Source organism: Colossoma macropomum, unplaced genomic scaffold, assembly GCF_904425465.1.
Source record: "Colossoma macropomum unplaced genomic scaffold, Colossoma_macropomum, whole genome shotgun sequence".
Taxonomy (NCBI): Eukaryota; Metazoa; Chordata; class Actinopteri; order Characiformes; family Serrasalmidae; genus Colossoma; species Colossoma macropomum.
Genome location: NW_023494784.1, coordinates 27,289,220 through 27,314,761, shown reverse-complemented (window position 1 = coordinate 27,314,761; position 25,542 = coordinate 27,289,220). Strand labels below are relative to the sequence as shown.

At 39.0% G+C, this 25,542-nt stretch overlaps 2 protein-coding genes across 9 annotated transcripts in view; both read right to left on the bottom strand.

The window, feature by feature from the left end:
- Positions 1 to 23,811, bottom strand: part of zak (sterile alpha motif and leucine zipper containing kinase AZK) — a 28,408-nt gene extending 4,597 nt beyond the window's left edge. Inside the window, exons 1-16 of one of the 4 annotated variants that reach the window (XM_036566496.1) lie at positions 23,652 to 23,811; positions 19,059 to 19,253; positions 17,841 to 17,928; positions 13,938 to 14,039; positions 13,575 to 13,640; positions 13,413 to 13,441; positions 12,758 to 12,895; positions 12,361 to 12,447; positions 12,098 to 12,172; positions 10,314 to 10,420; positions 8,987 to 9,122; positions 3,874 to 3,918; positions 3,724 to 3,754; positions 3,480 to 3,616; positions 2,954 to 3,016; positions 2,571 to 2,669 (exon numbers count right to left, since the gene is read on the bottom strand). In XM_036566496.1, the coding sequence (XP_036422389.1) occupies positions 2,571 to 2,669; positions 2,954 to 3,016; positions 3,480 to 3,616; positions 3,724 to 3,754; positions 3,874 to 3,918; positions 8,987 to 9,122; positions 10,314 to 10,420; positions 12,098 to 12,172; positions 12,361 to 12,447; positions 12,758 to 12,895; positions 13,413 to 13,441; positions 13,575 to 13,640; positions 13,938 to 14,039; positions 17,841 to 17,928; positions 19,059 to 19,217 (1,362 nt within the window). In that variant the 5' untranslated portion in view covers positions 19,218 to 19,253; positions 23,652 to 23,811. Of the gene's footprint in view, positions 1 to 2,570; positions 2,670 to 2,953; positions 3,017 to 3,479; positions 3,617 to 3,723; positions 3,755 to 3,873; positions 3,919 to 5,537; positions 7,669 to 8,986; positions 9,123 to 10,313; positions 10,421 to 12,097; positions 12,173 to 12,360; positions 12,448 to 12,757; positions 12,896 to 13,412; positions 13,442 to 13,574; positions 13,641 to 13,937; positions 14,040 to 17,840; positions 17,929 to 19,058; positions 19,254 to 19,430; positions 19,528 to 23,651 lie in introns of those variants that run through there. The other 3 variants (XM_036566485.1, XM_036566506.1, XM_036566514.1) reach the window with 3 other exon arrangements.
- A 202-nt stretch (positions 23,812 to 24,013) lies between these two features.
- Positions 24,014 to 25,542, bottom strand: part of rapgef4a (Rap guanine nucleotide exchange factor 4a) — a 57,765-nt gene continuing 56,236 nt past the window's right edge. For all 5 annotated transcript variants that reach the window (XM_036566439.1, XM_036566447.1, XM_036566456.1 and 2 more), the window contains one exon: positions 24,014 to 25,539. In XM_036566439.1, the coding sequence (XP_036422332.1) occupies positions 25,412 to 25,539 (128 nt within the window). In that variant the 3' untranslated portion in view covers positions 24,014 to 25,411. The remainder of the gene's footprint in view (positions 25,540 to 25,542) is intronic.

The following is a 25,542-nucleotide window of genomic DNA, read 5'->3' as shown; positions in this document are numbered from 1 at the left end:
CTTACAGAGTGTATGTATGTTATACTCAGACGTCTTAAAAAAGCAGTGAAAGTTTGCTTAGCTAATTAGCCCACTCCAGCTAGCCTAGCTGAGGGCAAGTGCATCCTTATTGAAAAATCCACTCTTTGATGCCCCCATCCTTCTTGTCCTGTGAGTGACCACTTGTAGGTGCTGCACACTTTCCAGTTCTGAGGCATGCTAAATTCAGTTTAGTACAGTGAGGTAAATTTCCAGTAAAGGCATGCTAAATTCAGTATTAAAATGGAAGACTTGTTTACTTGTTTTCATGTGTTGAGTCACTTTGTGAAAATCATAGTCTGATCAATCTGTGCCCCACATAATGATCTGCGTATGCAGACCTACTTCAAGTATGTTGCTAATTCTAACTTTGGTAAGAACAATCCTAAGAAATACACAAACCCCTGCACCAACACAGGAAAAAAAAAAACAAATTAGGAAAAAAAAAGAAATGCACACTACAAGGAGGCAAAAATGTGTGCAAGTGAGCCTATAAACATCCACTCTCATTCACATTAGCAACGGAAATGTGGCCCTCATCAGAGGGCATGTTAAAGGTGGCTGGCTGTGTGCACAGTGCACATGCTGACAGAGCAGTAATGATTCCTCCGCTCCTCCAGCCCACAGCACCAGGCACAGGTCGTTACTTAAAACGCACTGCTTCTACTGCCTTTGCTGCGAGCCAATCTGCTGTGTACAGAAAATCAGAGGACACATCACAGGAGAGACACATACACACTCATCTGTACTGGGATCAGGAGTGTGTATGTGTTTAAAGGAGGCACATGTGGATCCTGGATGGAGGAGCGTGTGTGCCGAGGGCACGTTTTTGTATGTATGAGTGAGTATGTGTGAGCGTGCTGGATGGATCTCAAAGCGTCAGTGTCAGAGGTCCTCAAAGCGTCGATGTCAGAAGCCCTGTGGCCCTGTAAAGCTGCCAGGCTCCTCCTCGCTGGAACGGGCTGCTAGCGTGTTGGCCCAGCGTTGGCCCCGCTGTTGGGCCCGGCCTAATCACACCGGCAGAAACAATGTGCTGTGATAGCGGCCAGCACAGCGAGCGTCTAATGACGCCTCATACATAATTCAGCACCTTTCCCTCGACTCAGCGCTGATATCCTCATTAACAGCACACTCGCTGCCTGTCAGATGGCCAGTGCACAATCGCAGGCCCCTCATTTAGTCTTTGAGAAGTGCAGCTGCTACCATGACACCGCCAGCAAAGAGGGAGAGTAGAGAGAGTGAGAGAGAGTGAGAGAGGGAGATAGGGAAGGAAGAGAGGCAGAGCGAGAGAGGGAGAGAGAGAGAGACAGAGAATGAGAGAGAAAAAGATGGAGAGGGGAAGAGTGAGAGAGAGCAAGTGAGGGAGGTGGGGGGGGCAAGAGAAGGAGAGAAGGCGAGTGAGAAAGAGAAAGAGAGAGAGAGAGAGAGAGAGAGGGGAAAAGTGAGCAGAGCGGGTTTGTTTTATTTAGTGCAAAAAAACCTTCCAGTTTGTAAAAACAAGGCTGACACGGAGCCTGACACCAGGCAGGGGAAAATAATTAGCTCTCATTTTCTCAGCCTCCTGTTTCCTTCTCCCTGCTGAGTTTCCTCCCCACTAAACCACCACATGTCAGGAGAAATGGGAGGCAATTAGCGGCCTCGCTTCAGCCCCGCCGCACGCACTGAAAGGGGACTATTTATGATGGGACAATGAACAGCTGAAAGATTAAATAACATTTGCCTTTTAAAAAGAAAATGACTTCTGGCTAAATGGGCCATTTTTGATTAAATTCAAGCAGCAAGTGGAGAAGCGGCCTTTCTCCCCTCTTTGAGATTCGAACAAAGCCTTTGCTAGCAAAAAGGGGGTGGATGCTAAGTATCGCTTTAGATGAAAGATTTATTTATCTATTTTTTCTGTTTATTTTTAAAGGGGAGAAGAAGAAGAAGAAAAAAACAATCTTGTGAACAGAAAATGTGCTTGGTGAGACGGTGGTCAATAGCCGAAGGGAGAATAACAGGCATCTTTATTTAAGGAAATGCCAACTTAAATGTGAAGAGTATCGCTATCACGACACCCTAAAGAGTCTCAGTTCTATACACTGATGACAAGCCATCACCCAGTGAACAAAAGGCGTCCTTCTGAACCCCAGCATAGATAAGATTATAAAATATTGTTTGCAAATAATAATAATAATAAAAAAATCACCAAGCTATGTGTGGTACGAGGTGAAAAATGTATGAATTATAACAAGAAATGAGGGAAAAATATTTTCCTGAGAAAAGTATCACTGAGAACTTTTTGGCACATCAGACACAGTGCAGGAACCAGATATCTGTTCCCAAGGCTGGAGCTCCTACAGTACTGCAGTAGTTTTTTTTTTTTTTTCAGTTGTCAGGATGAGCTCACCAAAACTGAGTAATGCCTATTACGTAATGAAAAACTGAAAAAAAAACTGCACAGGTTGAAAATAACAGCCTACTGCAAAGCCTACAGTATTGTTCTCAAGGTAAATACAGAATGAGATTTGGTAAGATAATATAAGTGGTAGATGTTCTTAATGAATGTGTAGCACCTTTGGTCCTGTTCCTGCTTTCCAGTGATAACCAAACACCAACTCCAGACTAACAATCTTCCTCCAACCCTCCTCTTCTTCCTCTCGGGCCCACTCATCCTGACAGAGGACACAGGGAACATTACAACATCAGCAACACTCTAATCACGTCACCCTGCATTTAACATATGTCAAAGAGACAACATGTTCACAGTAAAGGCAGAGGCAGGAGGTGGGAACGCTCCATCATTAGGACACAAAATGTTACCGCAATAGTGAACTGAATGAAGAAGGAAAGACTGAATCAGCAACTGATGAACGTGGTTTTATGTCACAATGTGAGACGAATTCAATTACCATATAACCAGAAATCAAACAGATACGGAGCAGAACTCCAGGCATACCTTCGTTAGTGGAGGGAAATGGAACAGTCCCAGGTAATCGTTGGTTAATTTTTCAATTTCGGCCTAAAAATAAAGAACAGATATTACCACTATCATCACAAGAATAGACATTACCAATAAAAACCCAGTGAAACATTTAGTAAAGTTTTATTAGATCAAGGAGTAGCAAATGTCTGTACAGCAAAGGCTTTCGAGATACAAGGACAAATACAACACATATATGCACCATTCTTATTACAATTTGCATTAGATTTTATTTTTAATTTAGTTGTTATTTTGATTTTTAACTGTAGTTCAGTTTTAGGGACTTTAATTTTCATATGTTGAATGTGTGGACAGTGGAGTGAATGATACATTTTGAAACTTTAACAGTGTTTGCATACTAAATCTAACTATTTTCTTTCAAAAAAACTCGACCCTTTAAGGGCCAAGACTGACTAGAAGTGGAAGCATGTCGTTATCGTGCTGGGCAACTTTCTGTCTCAGACGCTTGTGCTCCTCTCATCTCTGACAGCAGCAGCTTTACCTTCAGGTGTATGATGTGGCCTTTGGAGGTGATGCCCATATCTCTCATATCTGCCTCAGAGAGGAGCAGCAGCCTGCGTCCAGTGATGTGGTTCTGCTTGAAGATATCCGCATAAAGCTGCATCTCACACTCATGTCCTGCAGAAACACACATACAGGAAGAAACATATTGGACACTGTACATATTCCTGAAACAAAAAGAAACACAGAAATAGTCAACACTTTATTTTATCAGAACCTCTTACCCGTCCCAAAGATCTGTGACATCCAGAAGTGCTGTAAAACATTAAATTGAGGACATTTTAGTAAAAATCTGACTAATTAAACTGTTGCAATTCTCAAAACTGCATCAGCGCTGTTTATTGTGGGGATCTGGAATATAAAGTGATACTGACCACATGTTCCTCTGTCCAAGCGTGGATGGCCAGGTTCGGGAGCAGCTACAGAGAGAAAGAGAGAGAGTAAAATATGAAAACAACCAACATATATAAATATAAAGCATTCAGAATTTTGTAACATGTAAGCTAATATACATACTGCAAATAAAAGGGTAATAAACTATTCTGTATGAAACATAATGCATCCTTAACATTATTAAGTTATACACCTTTGCTGTGCTACATAAAGATATGCAGCACTTTCTTGACAAAATGTCCTAACAAACTGCAGGGGAACATTTACGGGCATATGTTAACGGGCAAATGTCAGTCAAAACACAACTTGCGTTATTAGCATATAACATTACGGTACAAGAATATAGCCGTGGGAAATGATGGGGAGGAAATCAAAATGAATCAGTAATCTGTGCATGGAGTCACACCTCTTACAACACAGAGTGTCACTCATTTTAAGAGTGAGTGAGAAAGAGAAAAGAGAGATAGAGGAAGGCAGGGAGAGAGAGAGAGAGAGAGAGAGAACGAGAGAGCAAGTGTTGTACTTCCCCTCTGTCTGGCCAGATGGGCCCTCAACTCCCCCGTCTGTGTAGCGCTCATATCAGAGGAAGTAAACAAAATAATAATAATGTAAAAAAACATCCATCGCCTGCCAAAGTTCCATTACATACATTTGCCTAATTAGAGTGACATAATAGTGCATTTCAAGCAGCCATCTTGTATTTCACAAATGGCTTGCATGAGTTCATGAGGATGGGAAGCAGGCTGTTGACGGAGAAGAGAGGGGATGAAGGCAGCATGACGAGAAAGAAGTCAGCACGAATGACTCAGTAATTGAAATTCCTTGACCGGCGCAGCAGAGTTCAGCAGGCTACAGCACGCACCCTGTCCTTACAGCGCTTTCTGAGACAACACTGCCATATTCTGACCTTATGCTCAGTCAGAGCCACAGTAGCATGTTCTAGAGAACATGTGGAGGCTACAGTTATTTTTGTGACATCAGAATGGGACGCTGCTGTTCCTAAAACAGACATGTACGAGTGTGTCTGATATTTAGGCAGGGGCATGCTTGTACATTATTAGTCGAAAGTTTGGACACACCCTACAGAATGTGTTTTTATTAAAGCTGCATGCAACATGTGGAAGAACATATAGTAACATTGGTTGAGCTTCGGACTCCTTCCCCCTTTAAGACTGAAACAACGAGCTGGACCTTCTTTTTGAGACATTAAAACGTGACGTTAACACTTAAAAATGTATGACGTCGTCTGAAAACTCCCACAAAATTTGACACAACACCTCTATTGTTAAATTATTATGTTAGGCTTCTTCCTTTTTTACTTCTTTCAATCTTACATAGTGCAGCTTCAAACAAATTTTGATACAAAGGCTTATGCAGAAATGCTTAAGTTTCTAAAACATAAATAACAGTTGGTGCCCACATATGTGTTTATTATAAATAAATGTATTTATTATAATATTTCTTCTGCATTCCCACCAAGGGTTTCAGCAGCCAACAAGTGTTCAGCACATGTGTATCTTCTTCATTCCTGCTAGAAAAGCGTCTCAGGTGGCTCCTCGTGAGGCTGCTTCAGAGAATGCCAACAGTGTTTACAGCTGCATCAAGGCAAAGGGGGGGGTACTATGAAGAATCTAAAATATATTTTTTTGTTTAACACTTTTTCAGTCACTGCATAATTCCATGTGTTAACATATACATTTATAGTTAACATAACATTTACAGTTTTAATTTTTTTCGTTATTATTATAAAATCTCGAAAGTATTAAGAATAAGCAAAATTCTGCAATCCTGAGTAGATATGTCCAAACTCTTGACTAGCACTGTGGTGATTAGCATGCGATTTATTTCAAGTTAAGATGAGTCACAGATCAATGAGTAACATAATGCACACCTTACCGGAAAAGACCAACCCTGCACTGCTATATCCTCAAGTCATGTGAGTCTGAGTCACTGAAGCCTAATGTTTATTTCCAGCAGCGCTGATGTCCAGAGGTCAGGCTTATTCCTGGAGTGCAATAAAACTGAGTAACACAGGGCAATATTTAAAAATGCAGAAAGATCAAATGAGGGAGGCAGAAAATTATAGAAAAGCAGAAAAGAAAAATGAGGGCATAAAATCTTTTAATGAAGTTTCAGGTTGAGTTGTGACAAACTTTATTGCAAAAGACAGAAAAAGGCAGAAGCAGACAGGATAAAAAAACAGCATAAATAAGAATAGTATACTGTTATATCAATTACAACACAGGATTTGAGACATTCCTCAATGAAAAATGCAAGATACTGTACTACTGGAGAAATTGTAAATTATTTTGATTTCAAAAATGCAAATATTGTCAGACAAAATGCACTTTTCCTTAGAGTCCATGTAGGAACACTCCAGTTTCTATTTTAAAAACATTATAATTAAATGTAAATTTAATAAACAATTATTTATTTTCATTAATGTGACTATAGGGACTATAGTTTTTAACCAATAGGAACAAACTATTTACACCTCAGATGTATAAATAGTTTGTGAAATATTTATTTACCCTGTTAAACCAGTTACTACTATTTTACTAACTATGAAAACCATCTTAAAAAAACAAACTTGAGATAGCTGACTATACTATTCTAAAGTGCTTCAAAATTGCTAAAAATATACTTTCACACATAAGAGAAAACACACATCAGCCACTTTCTTAATGCAGTTAACTATGTTAGACAGTCAGTCAGTACTCAGTCAATATAAAGAAAGTATGCAGTGTTTTAAACTAAGAACGAAAACAACAAACTGATCAGCAGGCTGGAAGACCAAGGACTTGAGAATTTCCTGAATGTGTCTTCATAGCAAAGTGTCACCGAGTTCTGCAGAAGGGAATCTTGCTCTTTCTCTCTTTGTCTCCCTCTCTTGCCTTTCTCGCCTATGTGCGTCTCTCACAGCCTCACTGCTTTTCCACACTGCTCAAATTGGCCAATCTTAATGTCAGTGAAATGTCACTTCATCATAAAAGCGCCACATCCTCGCCAGGCTGACACGCTGCTTGGTCGCCCCTCAGCATGCCGCTATACATCCACTTCATTTCCCATAAATGACATCCATAAGGACTCCTAAGGCACCGGACAGGGTGGGCTAATGCAGTCCATACATAGCAAAGGGCAAAAATTCACCTCTGACCTCAACAGGAGATTTCCACATCAACAGTTCTTTCACTTAAAAATTGTGTTTTGAGAAAACATTGTTAATATTAAAAAAGCTAAGAAAAAAATAGGTAATTATTGCAACTCTATCCACACTACATATAACTATGCCATCATTAAAAGCTCATAAAAGCATTTGTTATTACAACATGATTAATTCAGTACTATATCTTCATTATTTTTGCATCTGTGCAGAAACCTGTTATAAGGCCACAGTTTCTTGAGGCAGGTAAATCAACTGATATCTAAGCACATGCTAGGAGAAGGGGGTCCAGTGGCTAATCGCTGTCGCTGTCGTCAGACCAGTTAAAGGCCATCATGCTGATTTTGTGTCCATTCCGAACAGAGCACATTTTGGAGGAGTTCTGCGTGGCCTGCATGCTGACCTGAATGCCCGAGTGGAGCACAGGGTAGGAGGGAAGGTCCAGAGTGAACATGTCCTCCAAACCCTTCATCACGGCCTCCAGAGCCATGCCCCCCAGCTCTCCGTTACATGAGCGCCTGATTTCACACGACAGCTCCGAGCTTTTCAACTCCTCCAGCTTAGACTCAAAAAATGACTCCGAGCTTATCTTAGCGGCCAGAGGGAAAAAGAACTGAGAGGAGAGCGGGAAAAGGTAGAGGGAGGAGAAAGTGGGAGAAAGGAACAATGAGACAATGACAGGTTGAGAAAAAGACACAAATAGAGAAAACAACAACAAAAAAGAGAGAGGAGGAATTAGCTTCAGATCACAAACACCAACTAGAACGGAGGAAATTGGTGATTTGTTTTTGACAGAAAGGGGTGGTTCTACAGAAAAGACGAAAATCTCTGTGGAACAGGCAGAGGAAGGCCAGCAGGGTTGCGCCTATACAAGTCCATTAGTGTTTCCCTATTTGAGATAGGCAAGCATTTTATGCCAAGCAATATGGATACAACCTGGTTACTGTCTGTGAGCATGCTGTACAAAGCAACAACACCAACCAAACAACATGTGAGCTGCACTGCAAATACAGCTCTCTAGTTTTCATTGTAGAAAGCTTCCTCAGAAGAATAGAGACTGTTAGCTTCAGCAAAGATATAAATCCACTAGATTTCAGAAAAATGTTGAGTGAGCAGGTGTCTACAAACCTTTGGACATATAGTGCCTAGTCCTGAACTACACAGCATTCTGAACAGAGATTAACCCCTAAAACTGCAATGGTGTGTGTGTGGACCGACACTTTAATTCTCTTCTCTTGTAACTACATAACATATTAGTTTCATAGTAGTGTAGTTCATTTAAGCTACAGAACACTCAACATCACGTGTTACTGAGAATAAGATCATGTCTTATTCTCAGTAACAGCTGTTCAAAATTTAATGTAGGGCTGCTTTTTCTCTGATCAAATGCGCAGCAGATCAAATGTTATCTTACAAAAGCTGTCTAACGTATTTGTTTCTGTTCTTATATGTGCCAAAGTAGAACCTTAAAAATGGTTATCTTCAGCACAATGCAAGCCAATACTTAGCAGTCAGTGCTCAGTGGAATGATAGTTATTGTGAAAAAAACAGGCTCATTATTTGTGATAGCAGCATGTTTTCTTTTCACATTACCTATCACTGCACTGAGCACCGACTGCTAAGTAATAGTAGAACGCTTCTCAACCTATCAGATTGTGTTATCAAAACTAACTGTTGTATAAAGTAGTTTATAGTAGTTACTGACTAGTTTATAATAGTTATCATGCTTAATAGTTACTGAAGTTACTGAAAAAAAGGGCTTAAGATTAGTAAGTGAGTGATAAGACTGCAGTTTAAGGGGCTGACTAAAAGGACTCATTTTCCCCATTTCTCACAGAGGCAGCTGAGTGAGTGGGCTTCAGGCATCGTGAGTGCAGGTTACGCTGTCTGACTACAGGCAAGTGGTGATAGTTGAGAGACTGAGAACTCACCGGGGTGTTGGACTGCTCTATGAGCTTCCTCTCCCACATCTTCAGGCGGCGCTCTCTCTCCTTTAGCTCCTGCTCTTTACAGCTCAGGTCCCTCTCCAGCTTCTTCAAGCGCTCCAGAGTGGCCTCGATCTCACGCCTGAACACATACATTAGGAAGAATCACACATACATCAGCTGTCATATCACAGAAGAACTTTTCATTCATATATCAGATACACATTGTATTGTAACATATTGCATATGCACATTATATATGCATATATGCATGTATTTGCATATGTATATATGTATTTTATAACTGATGTTGACATTTGCACCAAGACAAATTCTTTGTACATCCTGGATGAAAAAAGATTTACAAACGTATACTCTCAGTCAACAGAAGGTACAGCTGGGGAAAACTAGCATACATTGTGCATATTTCTAAACATTAGCTTACACAATGAAACCGGGCTGATGATACTAACACTTGTTTTGCACATTTACTGTAATGGCCACCAGAGGGGGCAAAGGAGATCTTATTGTGTCTGTAAATGTTCTTCCCACAGCAATTATTTATAAACAGACATGTGACGCAACCCCAGACCTCCCACTCAACTGGCCCCCTCCCCGTGTCCCCCAGCAAGTCGTCCACTCCCACCCCAAACTTCCCGTGTAATTGATTTCCTTGCTTGTCGCTTTCCTGACAAACGCACACGGAATTTCACATTCACATGCGCCCTTGGCTTTCTTTCTGTTTTATTTTTTGCAGTCACTTTACTTTCTCTCTCTCCCTCTCTCATAGTTTGGCAGAAGGAAAGACCTGAGGGACAGGAATCTCCTGTTCTCATCTCCTGGACCTGTTCCAGATTCTTAATATAGTATCAGATGCACAGAATCTTCTAGACTTGCCTGTCACCAGGCCAAAAGACGAAACCCCAGCCTTCACTACGAGAATGCCTCATACTAACTTGGATTTCATTACCACAGAAAAAAAAAACTTATCTTGATATGCAGCTACCATGATATATTTCACGCTTATGTTTCATATAAAGCTACAACAACAACAAAATGAGACTGTCAGCTTGTTCTTGAATTTTTAATTGTTGTTCAATATATTGTTCACTGAAAGTAATTTATTAGCTAAAATTAATTTATGTATTATTTGTTTGTACTGATTTCTGTGATCTTTTATTGGTATGCATTCTTTGCGATGATTCTGTTAATGACATCACTGGCTCCAATGTCTTACCGTTACCAATGTGCATCTTTAATACCAATTATATATTTTCTCAGTTAACTGTATGATCATGTGTGTATATGCTTGTGTGCATGTCAATAACATTACCTCCATTCTGCCTTGTTTTGTAAGAAGGAATTGCACTGGTCAGAGAGCTGGCTGTCATTACACATGGCCTCTAGTGTGGACAGGATCTCTTTAAACAAAGGCCGTTTCTAGAACAGAACCCATATACATTCCATTAGTATGTATATTCTGCAAGTATGCACAATGATATTGGAATCATATCCATAACAGCACATAATTACTTAAAAAAATATTGGCACTGCAGAAATGTTTCGATTTGACTGCTAATTCAAACAGACATTAGACAACTGCATTTGTAACCCTACAGAAATAAAGATTCTATTTCTCTGTAATGCTAATCCAAGTGGATTTTATAATCAGAGGTTAAGTTTGCATGTGTGATTAAACAGAAGTAAATGGCTCAGACAGAGGAAAGAGGAGCTTACTTATTATTGCAGACATATACAGGAAGTTCAATGTAGTCACATGCAAAATGCTCAAATGATGTTTAGTTGATCTTTAGTAAAAACACATCCTCTAAAGACTTTTGCACATTTTAATGCACAGTTACTATTTCTTTGCTGAATTTAACAAATTCAGAAAATAAAACATCAATGTGGCCTGTGCACATTTTATGTTTTAGGTTTTTGTTTTTCCAATATGTCAGCATTAAATTGTGCACTAAAATTTGCAGAAAAAAGCCTTATTTAGATGTGTTCCCTGTAGAAGATATGTTAACCGTTATAACCGTATGACAATGCAAGAGGTAAAACTCGAATATGAGTATAGGGCAAATATTGAAGACCATGCAGTTCTGATTACCTCAGGCTAGAAAAGGCCTTTAGGATTTCATGAAGGAGTTAATGTGGGATGTGAGACATATTACTGACTTAAACTCTGGATTGTTCATACTAAGTCCTGTAATAATGTTGTAAAAGCTTTAAAAGAGAATGTAGCTGTGTAATGAATGTCTTCAATTACATTATTTGTTTTAAATAATGTAACCAGCAAGCTACTCATGTACAGAGCAGAGTATTTTAACAACTGATCCAGAAGAACAGACATAGTCAAATACTACCAAACATCACTTTAAATATCACAATATATCATACACGGCAAAGAAAACAAATTCTTTTTAAACACTGGCACTTCCTATATTAAAGACATGATGAAAGAGGTCATACTAAGAAAGAAAAATGCCTGCAAAGCATTTTTCTGGAGGGGATATAAACAGTTTATAAACAGTGTTGTAATACACCTCTAAACATGTGAACTGGTAAATAAAAGACTTTCCCCTATTGATTGGCAGGATGAGGGCTGAGCCAGAGAACATCTATTTATCATCCTCACTGAACTGGGTGTGGAGTGTTTGAGAGGATATGTGACCTGACAAACTGAACTGGACAAGAAAGATTATAGCAGGATGGAAAAACCTTCTTGTTCTCCATGAGCATAATATTCAGATGTTAGGAATCATTACAAAGTCTAAAAAGACAGGCAATGCTTCTGATATCAGGTCATGTATTCATAAAAATAACTGACCACTCTTTCAGTAAGGAATATGCATTTGTTGTGCTGATTCCACTTTGCATGAGATGTATATACTGTACTTATATAACAGTGGCTATGCATTTACTGAAGGGGATGTATTGTAATGTTTTGCAACACACATAACTGAAACTTCATTGTGCGGTTGCTATGCAATATCAAACCCATAATGTATTTGCAAAGTGTAAACTCATACTCAAAATATACACTGACCAACACTGTGTAAAGGGAAATATACATAGTCTTAGTGATGACAAATGACTTCACTTGATTCTTACCGATGACTCTGTTTCCCAGCATTTTCTCATCAGGCCTGCAAAACTGGCAGGACAGCTACTGGGAATGGTTAACCTCTGCAACACACACACTCACTACATTACAATCTCATTCACTATGATGCACAAACCACAGAGAAATCCAAACACAGATAAGAATGTATAGCAACAGAACCTTGTATCTTAAAAAAGTAACTTTACAAGAGAAGGAAAAAAGTTCTTAAGTTCCAATGTAAGTAAATTTAAAGTGATTCTAAGTGATTTACCTCATTTTTCTCCACCACCAGCCAAGCCACCTGCAGCCCCTCCAGTCCTTTGAAAGGAATCTCACGTGTCAGCATTTCCCACAGAACCTAACAAACACACACACACACACACACACACACACAAACACACACACACACATGCATAAAATCACAATGTATTCTTTGTTTGTTTATTTGTGTGTATCTTTTATACTGTTTTTTTGAACAAATAAAGCTTTATGTATTATTTACATATCATATATGAGCTACACTTGTTTTGCCTCTAGCCTTGATCACTTAGATAAACAAACTATGCATTTTCCATTTGCATCCTCCCTGCCTTTGATTAACACCGTCACAGAATAGATTTCTGTCCCACATCCTTTTGTGCCACACACACACACATGCATAGACTCACTACTCCATAAGAGTACGTATCACAGGTTTCAGACACAGGCAGGCTCTGAATGACCTCTGGGGCCATCCAAGGGAACGTGCCCACCAGAGACATGTGTGTGGTGTGAGAGTGGAACTTAGATGCCCCAAAATCACAGATCTAAAATCAAACACACAAGAGAGATGTTCAGAAATCTGCATTAATACATATTCCAACATTTATATTAAGAGAAACTTGAGACAAAACTACACTTGGCATTTCCAAACAATACTGTACAGAAACAAATTAATTACATTTCTATAATAATAATAGTAATAATAATAATGATATGCTGTGTAATTTTAATTTTAGGGACAAAATCTTACAGAGCTTATAAACAAGTTAAACCAAGTGCACGATTCCACCACCCTCTGAAAAAAATAAAGGTGTCCAAAGTGCATTTCAAGCCAACAGATCATCTATTTTATTACTAATTGCAGGGGAAAAGCATCTAAATTATTGTCCATGGTAATGTTTGAAGTTGAAAAACACAATTTTTTTTAGAGAACCGTCAATTAAAAGGTTCTTTAGAGAGCCAAAAGTTGTTCTTTCTAGCACCTTTAATATTAAGAATGTAACAAGAACGTAACGGATGAAAACTTTGAATAACAACTGAGTAACATTTTTTATGACATACCTTGAGTACTTTGTCTGCTGTCACGACCACTGAAAGGAAAGATATGGAAAACAGGTCAGTGAGTCAATGGAAACTGTCACACTCGTCCTGCTCTAACAAGGCTTCTATTACTGCCACCACAGCCTTTAAACATACAAACAACCTGACTGTTTTCAAAAATACCATTTCTGGATTTGAGATCCCTGTGGATAACTTTCACTGGAGCCTCTGCATGTAAGTAATGAATTCCTGCAGACAGACAAGAGAAAAATCACGTTACTACAGCAACTTTCATAAAATTTAGTTATATCTACACTGTCAGTGGACATCTAGCGATATATGATACAATGCATGAATACACAATTTATCATTTTACATAACATATTAACGAATGTCATTTAGTTTTTTGTAATTAGCTCAAAATAAACAGCCAGTAAAGTCTCTGTTATTTAATTGCTAATATTTAGCAATGGCATGCAGAATTTGCAGCCTGTTACAACTTTGTTTTCTGTGACTGGGTGTGTGTCTGCATTTGTGTGTGCATACCTTTAGCTATCTCTGTTGCCCAGGTCATGATCTGTTTCATGCTGATTTCTTCACTCGCATCGCTTGATAGATACTCATACAACGATCCCCCACTGGCATACTCTGAAACACGCACATATAAACACAGCGACTATGAGAAAAAACACACTTCAAATGGTATGACTGACCAGATAATTATGATACAAATGGTTGATTAAGAGAACATGGCTTTATTTACCCCTTAAACTACAAATAAACTACACTGTTATTAATCTTTAAGCTTATGTAATTACAAGAGTGAGAAACTGAAGTGTGCAGCCACAGGGATACGACAAAGACTCAATAACATATTGTTTGTTCTGTTGGTGTGCAGTATATTTTAAAGTCAAACACTGGTATATGAAACAAGAAACTAATCACGTTAACAAATTAATTCTACCACTAACTGAACAGCAAACATTACTATTTTAAAAATCCATATATAATTCATTGTTTTGTTATTTTTTAATTATGTTACTTTTTTAGTACTTGTAATTATTTTATAAATATTATGTTATTTAACAACAAGCGTCATCAGTTCAAATGATCAGTTAACAGGTTTAGTTTGTGCGTCTGCCATCCATGATCAGAGGCGATGAGCCCTGCTGTTCAACATAAACTAACTTTATAGCAGTGATCATTGCTTTTGAATTCCATCTGTGCCCATGAATTCTCTCATACACTTTACTGTGCAAAAGTTTTAGTGACCTAAGAAAATTAGATTTTAAATTTTTTATTTGCTCAGAAAAACACTAATATTAGAACAAATACAAACAACATCACTACAATACAGTGACTTTATGTCTGCCAATGTGTTAGTATAACCATTTCCAAACCTCTCTTTGAAGTATTATTTGCAGTTATCATCCATTAGCGGTTGGGTTAATTAACGCTTCCGTATATTAAATCAGGTGTGCTGCTGATGGAATTTACCAAATTCATGGCTGGGGATATTTAGGAGAAAATTAGGACCAAACTCTGTTCTTCAAACTAGTTCTTGTCAACTACCTTTCTGAAAACAACAAATTCTTGTTGCTTTTTACTATATTCATGTTAATTTGCAAGTATCCTATTGGCTTTATGGCGTTTTTACAAGGACAAACACATTTATTGCTGAGATAAATGGTTTTAAATAATGTGCTTAGGTGCCTCAGACTTGCACAGTACTATATATAAACGATACTGTGCAAAAGTTTTAGGCACATGAAAAAATTATGCTTAAAAACTATATTTAAATTTATCTGGGTGGTAAGAGACTATTTGCTCAGACAACACTAATTTTAAAATAAATACAGATAATATTAACACAATGTATAAAGGTTTTAAGTCTTTTTTATGTTTCTCAATGTGTTCTTTTAACCACTTTCGAACCTCTTTTTGTGGCAGTCCAGTATTAATTGTTACTTTTTACTGCAGTTTTTACTACTTCTTTAAAGTTTCTTTTATTTATTTATCTTTTAGAATTACTGATCTTTAGTCTTGCTGCACTGCTAAATGCCTCATTGTGTGTGGAAGAGAACACTAATCAACTAACTTCATTCAACTATACAGCTGAGTTAATGTATCGCTCTGTGAAGGAGACAGAGTGACCCCTACTGTCCAGTCCCTTCCCATGGAGACATGGGGGACATGGCCACTGCGTTTACCAAGGGACTCCAGCCAGTCATGTAAATATGTATCATATATATAATTACAGTTAAAACACAACATAAATCAGTAAAGCTCTCTTCTCTGTAAGAGTAAAAACTCTCTCTCTTTATTCTCCGAGGGCTGTGCTTATGTGCTGTCCTGTCAAGGGTCCATTATACTCAGAGATTATTTATCACAATACCCTGAACAAAATCCAAACACAGCTTAATACCCTCATACAGTCCTTCATACATAAAAACACTCACGCCCACACACAAGGACACAGAAACTCAGAAATCTTCATAGAAGCATGCACACACATGTGGACAAGCTATACATCATCTGGTTATATATGAGCAGAGACTGAACCTCCAAGAGGTAAGAGAAATCCAGCTCTGATAAAACTCTGAAACAATATATGCAAAGCTGTGTTTCATGTAGGAAAGCATCAAAAATACAACAAATCACACAAGACAATACTAGCTAATTGAAAGCTCATGGCAGAAATAACTGTAAAATAAACATTCCAACATTCCACTCCTCACTGCTCTGGACTTTGTATTCACTTGCACGACACACCCAACATTATGCAACATTACAACATTCTCTTTCATCAAACTTCCTAAAGGACTTCCCTTAACTTTTTCTAGGAACTCCTCTATGTGCTTACTCTGACTTTTAATGAGTACTGCATTCATGGCTCAGTTATTAAACAAACACAGCATCATATATATATTAAGTAATGCAGAAGTAACTGACAGACCACCTTCATAAATATATGAGAGCAGTTTTGGTTTTCTAACCGCACCAGAATTTCCCATTTCAGCTGACTGAAATTAGCAAAGTTACTGACAGTCATATCACATAGAGGTCATGGGTCATATAGATAATAGAGAGAACGAGATGTATAGTCTATTAAATGCAGGTACTCAGCTCATTCAGTAGTGAAATATGATGGGACAGGGGAGATTTATAGCCCTGCTGATGAAAGTGGAAATACGAGAGCCGAGTTGGCTGTAAACGTCTCTCCTTTACCTGGTGTTAATTAGATCTGCCTTTGATAAATAGAGACGACAGCTCCCTGACAACAGCCAGTTCATCTCTTCAAGCCTCTCTACTGTAGAGCTGACCACATACCAAATCTGGCCTGTGAGTCTTTTAAATGAAAAAAAACAACAAAATTAAATTATTTACTTATATAGAGCTCTGCACAGCTTGTGGAGAAGAGTGCCTGAATTTCACAGAAAAAGGTGAAAAACATCAAACTGGCAATTTAGATGAAACACAGAGACGTGTACATCCCACGATAAATTCCACAGGTGCAGTCATATGCAAAAAATTTGGCGTCCCAGTCAAATGACGTTTTGCTGATTTTCTATATGAAAATAAGTTAACACATTCTCTAGAAGGAACACACCTCTGCATATTTTAATGCACCATTACTGTTTATTTGCTGATGTGGCCTGTGCAAACGTCACGCCATGTTTTATATTGTATGTTTTTTTACCCAATATTTGCAAATAAATAAATAAATTATGCACTAACATATGCAGAAAAATGCCATAATTAAACCTGTTCCCTGTAGAGGATGTGTTAACCTATTTTCAAAATCAAAACAGCATGTAATTTGATCAGGAGTGCTCAAACTTTTGCATACAACTGTACAATGAACCCAAAGAATAGGAGGCTTACTGTGACTAGAAGGTCAGAACTGGTGATAAGGAAGCAAAACTCAACAAGGACCTGTCTTATCTGGTTTACTAATTTGAGATTTCGACAAAGTGGCGTGCAAGCATTTTATAATGGAAGCATCAATTTAAATGCAGTGAAGTCAAGCAATCCTAATCTGTTCAATAGCTTTATTTCAAAGGTCATTTGCATTTGTTTTCTGTGTGCTCTATTGCAATATGCCATTCATTGAAAAAATGCTAACAATGAGTCATCATGAAATTTAATAAAGTTTAAAAAAAGCCAGACCGGATGACCACCCTGGTGCCTTGATAATTTTATATATACTCAACAGCGCCATCATGACCCAGAGATGAAGTGATAAAATACACTTTGATTAACAGATGTTGATTTAGTGTGACCATTCCTTGGATGACCAGCAAACAGAGATATTCATATACTCTTACTGGTTTGTTATTAACCTGAAGCAAATAAAGCTTCAACAAAGAAACAAAGATAGTGAGAGTAAACCAATCATTTGACTGATGACAAAATGACTAAAAGGCGGAAGCATTGTTTAAAACAAACCTGTGACAATTCCATAGTTTGGAGCCTCGAGAATTGCGCCATAAAACTGGATGATGTTGCGATGACTGAGGACACTCAAGATCTCTGCCTGTGGAACAGGAGCAGCAAATAATGGCAAAAGCACTAAACAGATTATGACAAAAATCAAAGCAGAATTATTTCAAGTCAGAGTTTCAAGTATCCCAAACAATTTGCATAGAAAGATATTTTTTAGATGAAACAAACACTCAAACGGACTTAGGATTAGGTTTTGGGTTAAGGTTAAGGTTAGGATCAGGGCCAGGGTTATAGTTAGGTTTTGGGTAAGGTTAAGGTTAGGGTTAGGATCAGGGCCAGGGTTATAGTTAGGTTTTGGGTAAGGTTAGGCTTTGCATAATGGAAGTAACACATTAACAACACATCTACTTAACGTATCAGTAAGTAATATATCAACAGAACACCTTCAAGATATTTACTTCAATGTATTCAGATGGTTCACTACTGCTACTTTTACTGATATGTTGTTGCTACATCTACAAAGGACCACTCCAAATAAAGTGTTACCTTTTTTTTTCAATTTTCTAGCAAAAGCTTGAGCTATAAAATGTTATAAAACATGATCTAACAAGCTAACATGCTACTTGTACTAGGCCAGTTTAGCAGACAGAATATATATTAGGCATGATTTTACCATTTTTTGCAATGAAAACATTTTTGAGAGAGCATTAGCTTAAATATTACAGGATGTTGTTTAAAAGGTAGCTGACAAAGTAACTACAAAGTTCACTTACACTTTAATACACCTTAATATCAAAGTTCCCTTGCATAATCCATACTTTCTGAGACTTTTTGAAACGCATAAACTGGAACACAATAACATGAAAAACAAGCTATAGCCTAACTTCTGAGCTAAAATTATAGAATATAAAAAACTACATGGCAAAATGACAAATCCATCACTTCAAAGTAATTTAGAGCCAAACACAGTGCTCACCTGAGACTAACATGATTTAATTATGTGCTAATTTTCTCTTAAAGACACAGTGCATGAATTTCTATGATCACGAATGAAACACTCAGCGCCACACACACCCTCTTCAGAGCAGGGGGGAAGCATAATCGAGACTGGTGGGTACAAAAGTCAGCACCAGGCGCTACATGCAGAGAGGCAATTAAAATGATTATCACACTGACAATTAAAACGCGTATATGAAAAGCTCAGGCAATTATGTCTCCCACCTCTTTCTCAATCTTCAGCAGCTTTTTCACTGCCACCTCTTTGTCCTGCGAGATCCAGCGGGCGCGGTACACACTGCCGTAGCTGCCGCCGCCGCAGTTCTCGTGGAAGTGGATGTCATCGAATTTGATTTGAACGAAGGAGGCGCCCAGAGACGCCATGGCATAATGACACTTTTTAAAACACTCCGCTCCGCTCTACAGCCACAGAAAATAGAGGGGAGAGAAAAAGAGAGAATCAGAGATGAAGCTGAGAGAGTTCCTGTACGCTATAACGTCCAGATATGAGCTCTGAGCTCGCCTCTACAATGTGTCTACTATTTAAGTCTGACAGAATGGACACACTCATAGAATGACACAGAGATACATACTCACCCTCTCACACACACACACAGACACACACACACACACAAACATCCACAGCTAGAGTTACAGGCAGTCCTGAGCTCAGCGTGCACCCAGGGTAACAGCTTTGTCTCTGGTGTCATTGGCTGTCTCCACAGCATGGGACGTGTGTGCGCAAGGGGGAGGGGTGTGTTTGCATGCCTAAGTGAGTGCAAGACTATGTAAGTGTCTATAAAAGTGACAGCATGTGTAGGTGAGCATGCGATTGCAAATGTGAACAGAATGCGCACAAAACTGCATGTCAGCTCGACTTGTCATAATCATTACATAATTGCAATTATTTAAGCCGACTGCAATTATATTCCACACTTGTTAGCTTTCACAATCACATGCTTACATCACAACAAACAGAATGTGTACTGGATGCCTTTCCATCAGATGGGTTGAGGAAAAACCATGTATATATGTAAAAAACACAGAAAACACATTTATTGAAACACCTCATGTAGGGGTCGGGAAGCATTTTAAATTAGAGAAAAAACACATTTCAGACATACTTTGGCTTGTCTGTGTTTATTGTCATTTATCCTTAACATTCAATCTACATTCAACCTTACTCAGCTTTGATATGTACAACTATTTTTTACTGAAACTGTCATTTACGCTCCTCTAGTTCCAAGTCCTTGCATGAGTGTAAGAAAATAACAAAAGTTATGACTTCTGATTGATGTCATCACACATTCAGAGGGCAGCAGTGATACTGAATAATACTAATATTATGTACAGTGACTGGCCACTTTACTAATTACATCTCCTTGTGTCTACACTCACTGTCCATTTACTTGTCTCCACTTACCATATTGGAGCACTTTGTAGTTCTACAAGAAGTTCACAGACAGTAGCTCATGTGCTGCTGTGTTGTTGAGAATGTTGGTCATCCTCTAGACCTTCATCAGTGGTCACAGGATGCTACCCACAGGACGCTGTTGGCAGGATATATTTAGTTGGTGGACTATTCTCAGTCCAGCAGTGACACTGAGGTGTTCAAAAACTCCAGCAGCACTGCTGTGTCTAATCCACTCACACCAGCACAACACACACTAACACACCACCACGTCAGTGTCACTGCAGTGCTGAGAATTATCCACCACCCAAGTAATACCTGCTCTGTGATAGTCCTGTGGGGTCCTGACCATTAAAGAACAGGGTGAAAGGGGGCTAACAACTATGCAATGAAAGAGATCTGTAACTGTAGAACTACAAAATGCACCTATATGGTAGGTGGAGCTGATAAAATGGCATCAATTTTCAAGCTCAAATGCATCATTGATGTTAGAACAGAACTTTGGTAACTTTATGAAAACATTCGTTTCTTGTAATAAAAATTATTGGAACGTGATTTTTTCCAAGTAATTTTGGACCATTTCTCTGACCATCATGGACGTTTAACACAATGCAAAGGGTAACTGCTTTTTCATTTAAGCAAAAAAAAAAAGGTAAAAGCTACTAGGGAGCTACTAGTATCGACAGTTAGGATGCAAGATTGCTAACCCACTAGTTTAGCCACTTCAGCCTTTTAATAAAAGAAAACACATGCACTGAGACATGTTACGGGTGTTATGAAAGCAGTTCTAACCTCTGACTGAAGCTGTAACACCTTCAGAAGGCAGTGGTGAGTTGGGAACTACTAATTATTGATAACCAGAACGCAGTTAATCAGCTAATTTGGGCACCTTAGGTTTGTACTTTAATAGTTGCCTACAATGAACAAAAAGATAAACTCTTAATTGCTATTATTTATATGGTAATTAGTTATCAGCTAAAATGTAATGATTGTGACAGCATCTCTTTATGTGGGTGGGTATCTATGAATGCACATGACATTCTTCATCTATATAGCACAGCACATTCTTCATACCTCCCACTAACCTGAGTGTGTGAATCAGACGCACTCATGTGCAGCATGCAGGTCCTGCGTTAAGCCTGAGGCATCCCTGGCATTCAGCCCCTTCTTACACATTCACCTCTACAGGCATGGACCATCAGTGACCACTGGGACCAGTACAAAATATTCTAGAACATTTACACCTACTCCAGATCAGATTTACTTGCAAAAACAAATCAGGTTTCACAATTTTCATGTGCATTTTGCTACTTGCCCATCATACTAGATGCCATTGAATAAAGTCTGCTGTGGGTGAAATTAAATCTGCAGGCTACACCATATCCAGAGCTGACTCACGGTGTTGCAATTTCCTTCAACTCATAAGTATAAAGCTGGTATATCAAGAACATGAAAGGTATGAGGCCTTTTCAGTGGCCTTAGACTAGAGAAGTGCACCTAATCCAGATCTAATCTCATTTAATGATAACATACAGCATTCTTCTTGCTGGGCAAGATTAGCAGTCTCAATGTGATAATGATATATCACAATATAGCATATAATGAGGATAGTGGTGGATGTGGAAATCTCTATCAAGGCTTGTGCCATCAAATTACCCTCCAAACAATAAAAAACCCACATCCCTTTGTTTGCGTGGCTTACAAAATCTAAATGCATCTTGTTAAAAGACGCAGAGAGACAGAGGGGTAGAGGACAGAGAGAGAGAGGAGAGAAAGAGCGGGCACTAATCCGTGCATTACAGTAAATGGTTGTTCTCGGAGTGTTCATGACTTTTCCCGTGTGCTGCAGTGTAATTAAGGCTTTTAGAGGCGCTACCTGCGCTCCGCTCCATTCTCGCTCAGAGGGGCGCCGCTGCGCGCTCTCAGCGCTATATTTAGCGCGCGCTGCGGCCACTCCACACACACACACAGACAGAGGGGGGAGATCAGGCCTTCCACAACTGCTGCTCACTCGTATCACAGTGAATACACAAGATAATAACCGATAATAAGGCTTGGAATGCCATGTCAGATCAGAGACAGACCTTCATACATGCACGAGAACTTGGGCAATAGGACGATATGTATCGTTATTGTGATAATCATGTCGCAATATGCCACAATAAGCTTTTCTGAGCGTATCGTGGAAATCGTCAGTACTCAAAAACACTTCCCAAAAACACTGCACAATCTGTTTAATTGGATTTAGTGAAGCGCAGGATGTGAAATGTTTAAAAATCATTGTATTCATAGTTTTTGAGTTAATGAGTTATTAATAATTCTTGATCTAACATATATATATATATATATATATATATATATATATATATATATATATATATATATATATATGTATACACTGACATATCATGTATCGTGAAAACTACTTCACGTATCGTGAACGTATCTATGTCGCCCACCTCTACAAAAGAGCTTGTGCTAAATAATACCACTATACAAGTTGTGTGAGATCGGCATCGGTTTAATGTAACTCACTGACCTCATATGCTTATGAACTCGTTTCTCCAGAATTACCTCATGTTTACAGTGGGTTTGAGGGGTTTTTTGCCTTATTTGCACCATCAACAGGAACGGAGAGATGGCAGGCACAGTCACATGACTGGAATTAAAAAGGAAAGTAAAAGCTCCGGAACCGGTTAGATGGTTCTCATTCTCCTCTTTACAAAGCATTTACAACGTGCGCAAAGGACACTGTGCATACTAGCCTACAGGCAACAATACTCGATCACTGAAAATCAGAGTGACGCTCACAGTCTCCCAAACACCTTCCACACAGACCAGCCTAAACCGTGTCTGAAATAGGACTCATTCAGACCTGAAGACAGACAGGCACAACAGCGGCCCACCGATTCCCAACATCATTCAGGATCCAGTGAGCTGAAAAAAAACAATGCTAGTGCAGGTATGGAGTGAAGGCCTACTGGAACAGCACACTGAGCGAATTCTACATGTATAAATGGGAAAAGCCGGTACGTGTTATGCCTATTATACGTCTCTGGACGTTTTCCCCTCAAGTTCGAGTAATAGTGAGCAGTTGTAGCTACCAGGGTTACAGGCTGGATACCGGCGTCCAGGCCTATTGCATAGACTCGAGTGTGAAGCAGTAACCGGCGAAAACAAGCCGTAAAGATTCCTAATCACAGCCTACATCCCACAGACAAGGCCGCCGCTCTCTCACTCACGGAGTTAATGCCAGTCCACAGCACATGGCCGCTTTACTACAAGTCCAGACAGCTCACCGAGCGGCATAATGAGACCAGTGTCACATCCTGAACCGATTCATTACGCAATATTAATGAACATAAAAACATGTCTAACTACAATACGACGACCAAACAGCTACATACCAGTTGTTGTTTTCCTCGCGCTTTATCTGGCAGCGCTCTCAAGGTTGAAGCTGAACTCTAGTTGCTGTAGGAAAAGTCGGCTTTCCGCTGAGAATTCACGTGTTGTCCTGTAACTTCTCCCATACCTCCACCGCCAAACATCCAGTAACAGCGGAGAGTCCTCCCACACGCCCAGTTATGTATGTGACAGCAGCGCCACGCCGCGGACGGAAACGACATGACCTTCTGTTGCTCAGGACACTAATGTCACTAATGAATGTCCTGGCAACAGGAGATTTAGATATGCTATCAAATGAGTCAGCAAAACTAAGACATTTAACCACACAGCACAGAAATGTAAATAAAAGTCTCAGAGACTAGTACATGTCATCAAATAGGCCTCCTTTTAATAGGGCTAAATTATTTACAGAACACACATGTTTAGTCTGGCAGGAACTGGACAGGGATTTTTTTGTTGTTGTTTTGGTTCTGCACTCCAGCACCTGGATCTGAAATCATAGAAAGCCTGAAGACATACAGAACGAAAGCTTAATTTGAAAGTATTTTTGTTCACACTGGATCATGAAACATTTAGAAATCACAGCTTTTTATAAATAATTGGGCGAATAAACATACTGAATTTGTCACATGTAGTGTTTGGTTGCAAGCTGCTTGCAGTAAATGGCAACCAGAGATCAGTGACCCACTTATTATCACCATTACCAAATTATGTGAATTTCCCTGATGATGCTGTGAGGCCTGTAATGCTGCCATTTTTTTCATTCATTTTGCCATATTCCATCCAAGAATACTAAACATTCAAGCCCCTGTTAGCTCTCTTTGGCATTACCTAACAATGCAAGACACATCTGACCAAAGAACTGAACTGCCTATTCCTTTTGGTCGTTGAAAATGAAAGGATAGTATTTAAAACAGCTGTAACTCCTCCCTCTGATATGTCTGTACCTATCCTCTAATTAAAGCTGTGTTTCTATGACTTCAACATCACAGCCACTGTTTCATTTCAAAAAATCCAGTATGCTGGTGTAGAGAGCCAAAACAACAAAAACTTCATCACTGTACAATTACTTACAGACTGCACTATACATACATCAGTAGAGAACTGCACACAGCTCACCCACAGGCTTCTAAAATGTGCTTGGGATCTCTGAAGTGTTTAATCCATTTCATGCTTAGGTGCAAATAAATTAATACTTACTATTACACCAGATGCAAAACACCCACAAACCCCAATTATTCAAAAACAGAATATCATGTACAAAATAAAAATTATAATAATAACATGATAAGCCTTGTAAAATGTTCTCGACAAATGAACAAGAACATCTGCGGAGAAGCTGCTTTGCAACCTCTCAGGCAGAAGAGTAATTCTCTGATTTCTCCTTAAAACCTCTGAATGTTAAAAAATTCTCTCAACAGACATCCCAACAGATGTAAGAGGCTTCCATCACCAGATTAATCGTTCATTTGGATCCAAAAACAAAACCTGGAATTATGAGGCAACATCTCAGCATGTCAGAAAAATATACCAAGTGCAGCACAAAGAGGTACAAAAAACCTGGAAAAGATTGTCTTCTGTTGTGAATCCTTCAATCGTTCAAAATACAATAGAGCTGTATTTTGGCAACAGCATAAACAATTCCAGTGTCCCCACTGAAGATGGGAAGAAGAGCGCTGAATGCTTGCCATATGTGCAACTAGCTTATTCATTGGCAGTAGTGAAGCAGCATGAATACTGTAGTTCTTCAGTGGAGCGGCGCTCAGGTCCGCCGGGGCTCCAGTTTGTGAGAAAGCTGTGACAGGGTGCGCTGGTTGTCAATCACACTAAACTGACGAACATAGTTTCGAACATCCTGGTGGTTCTTAGTGGCCTGAGGAGCTTCATGGTCTT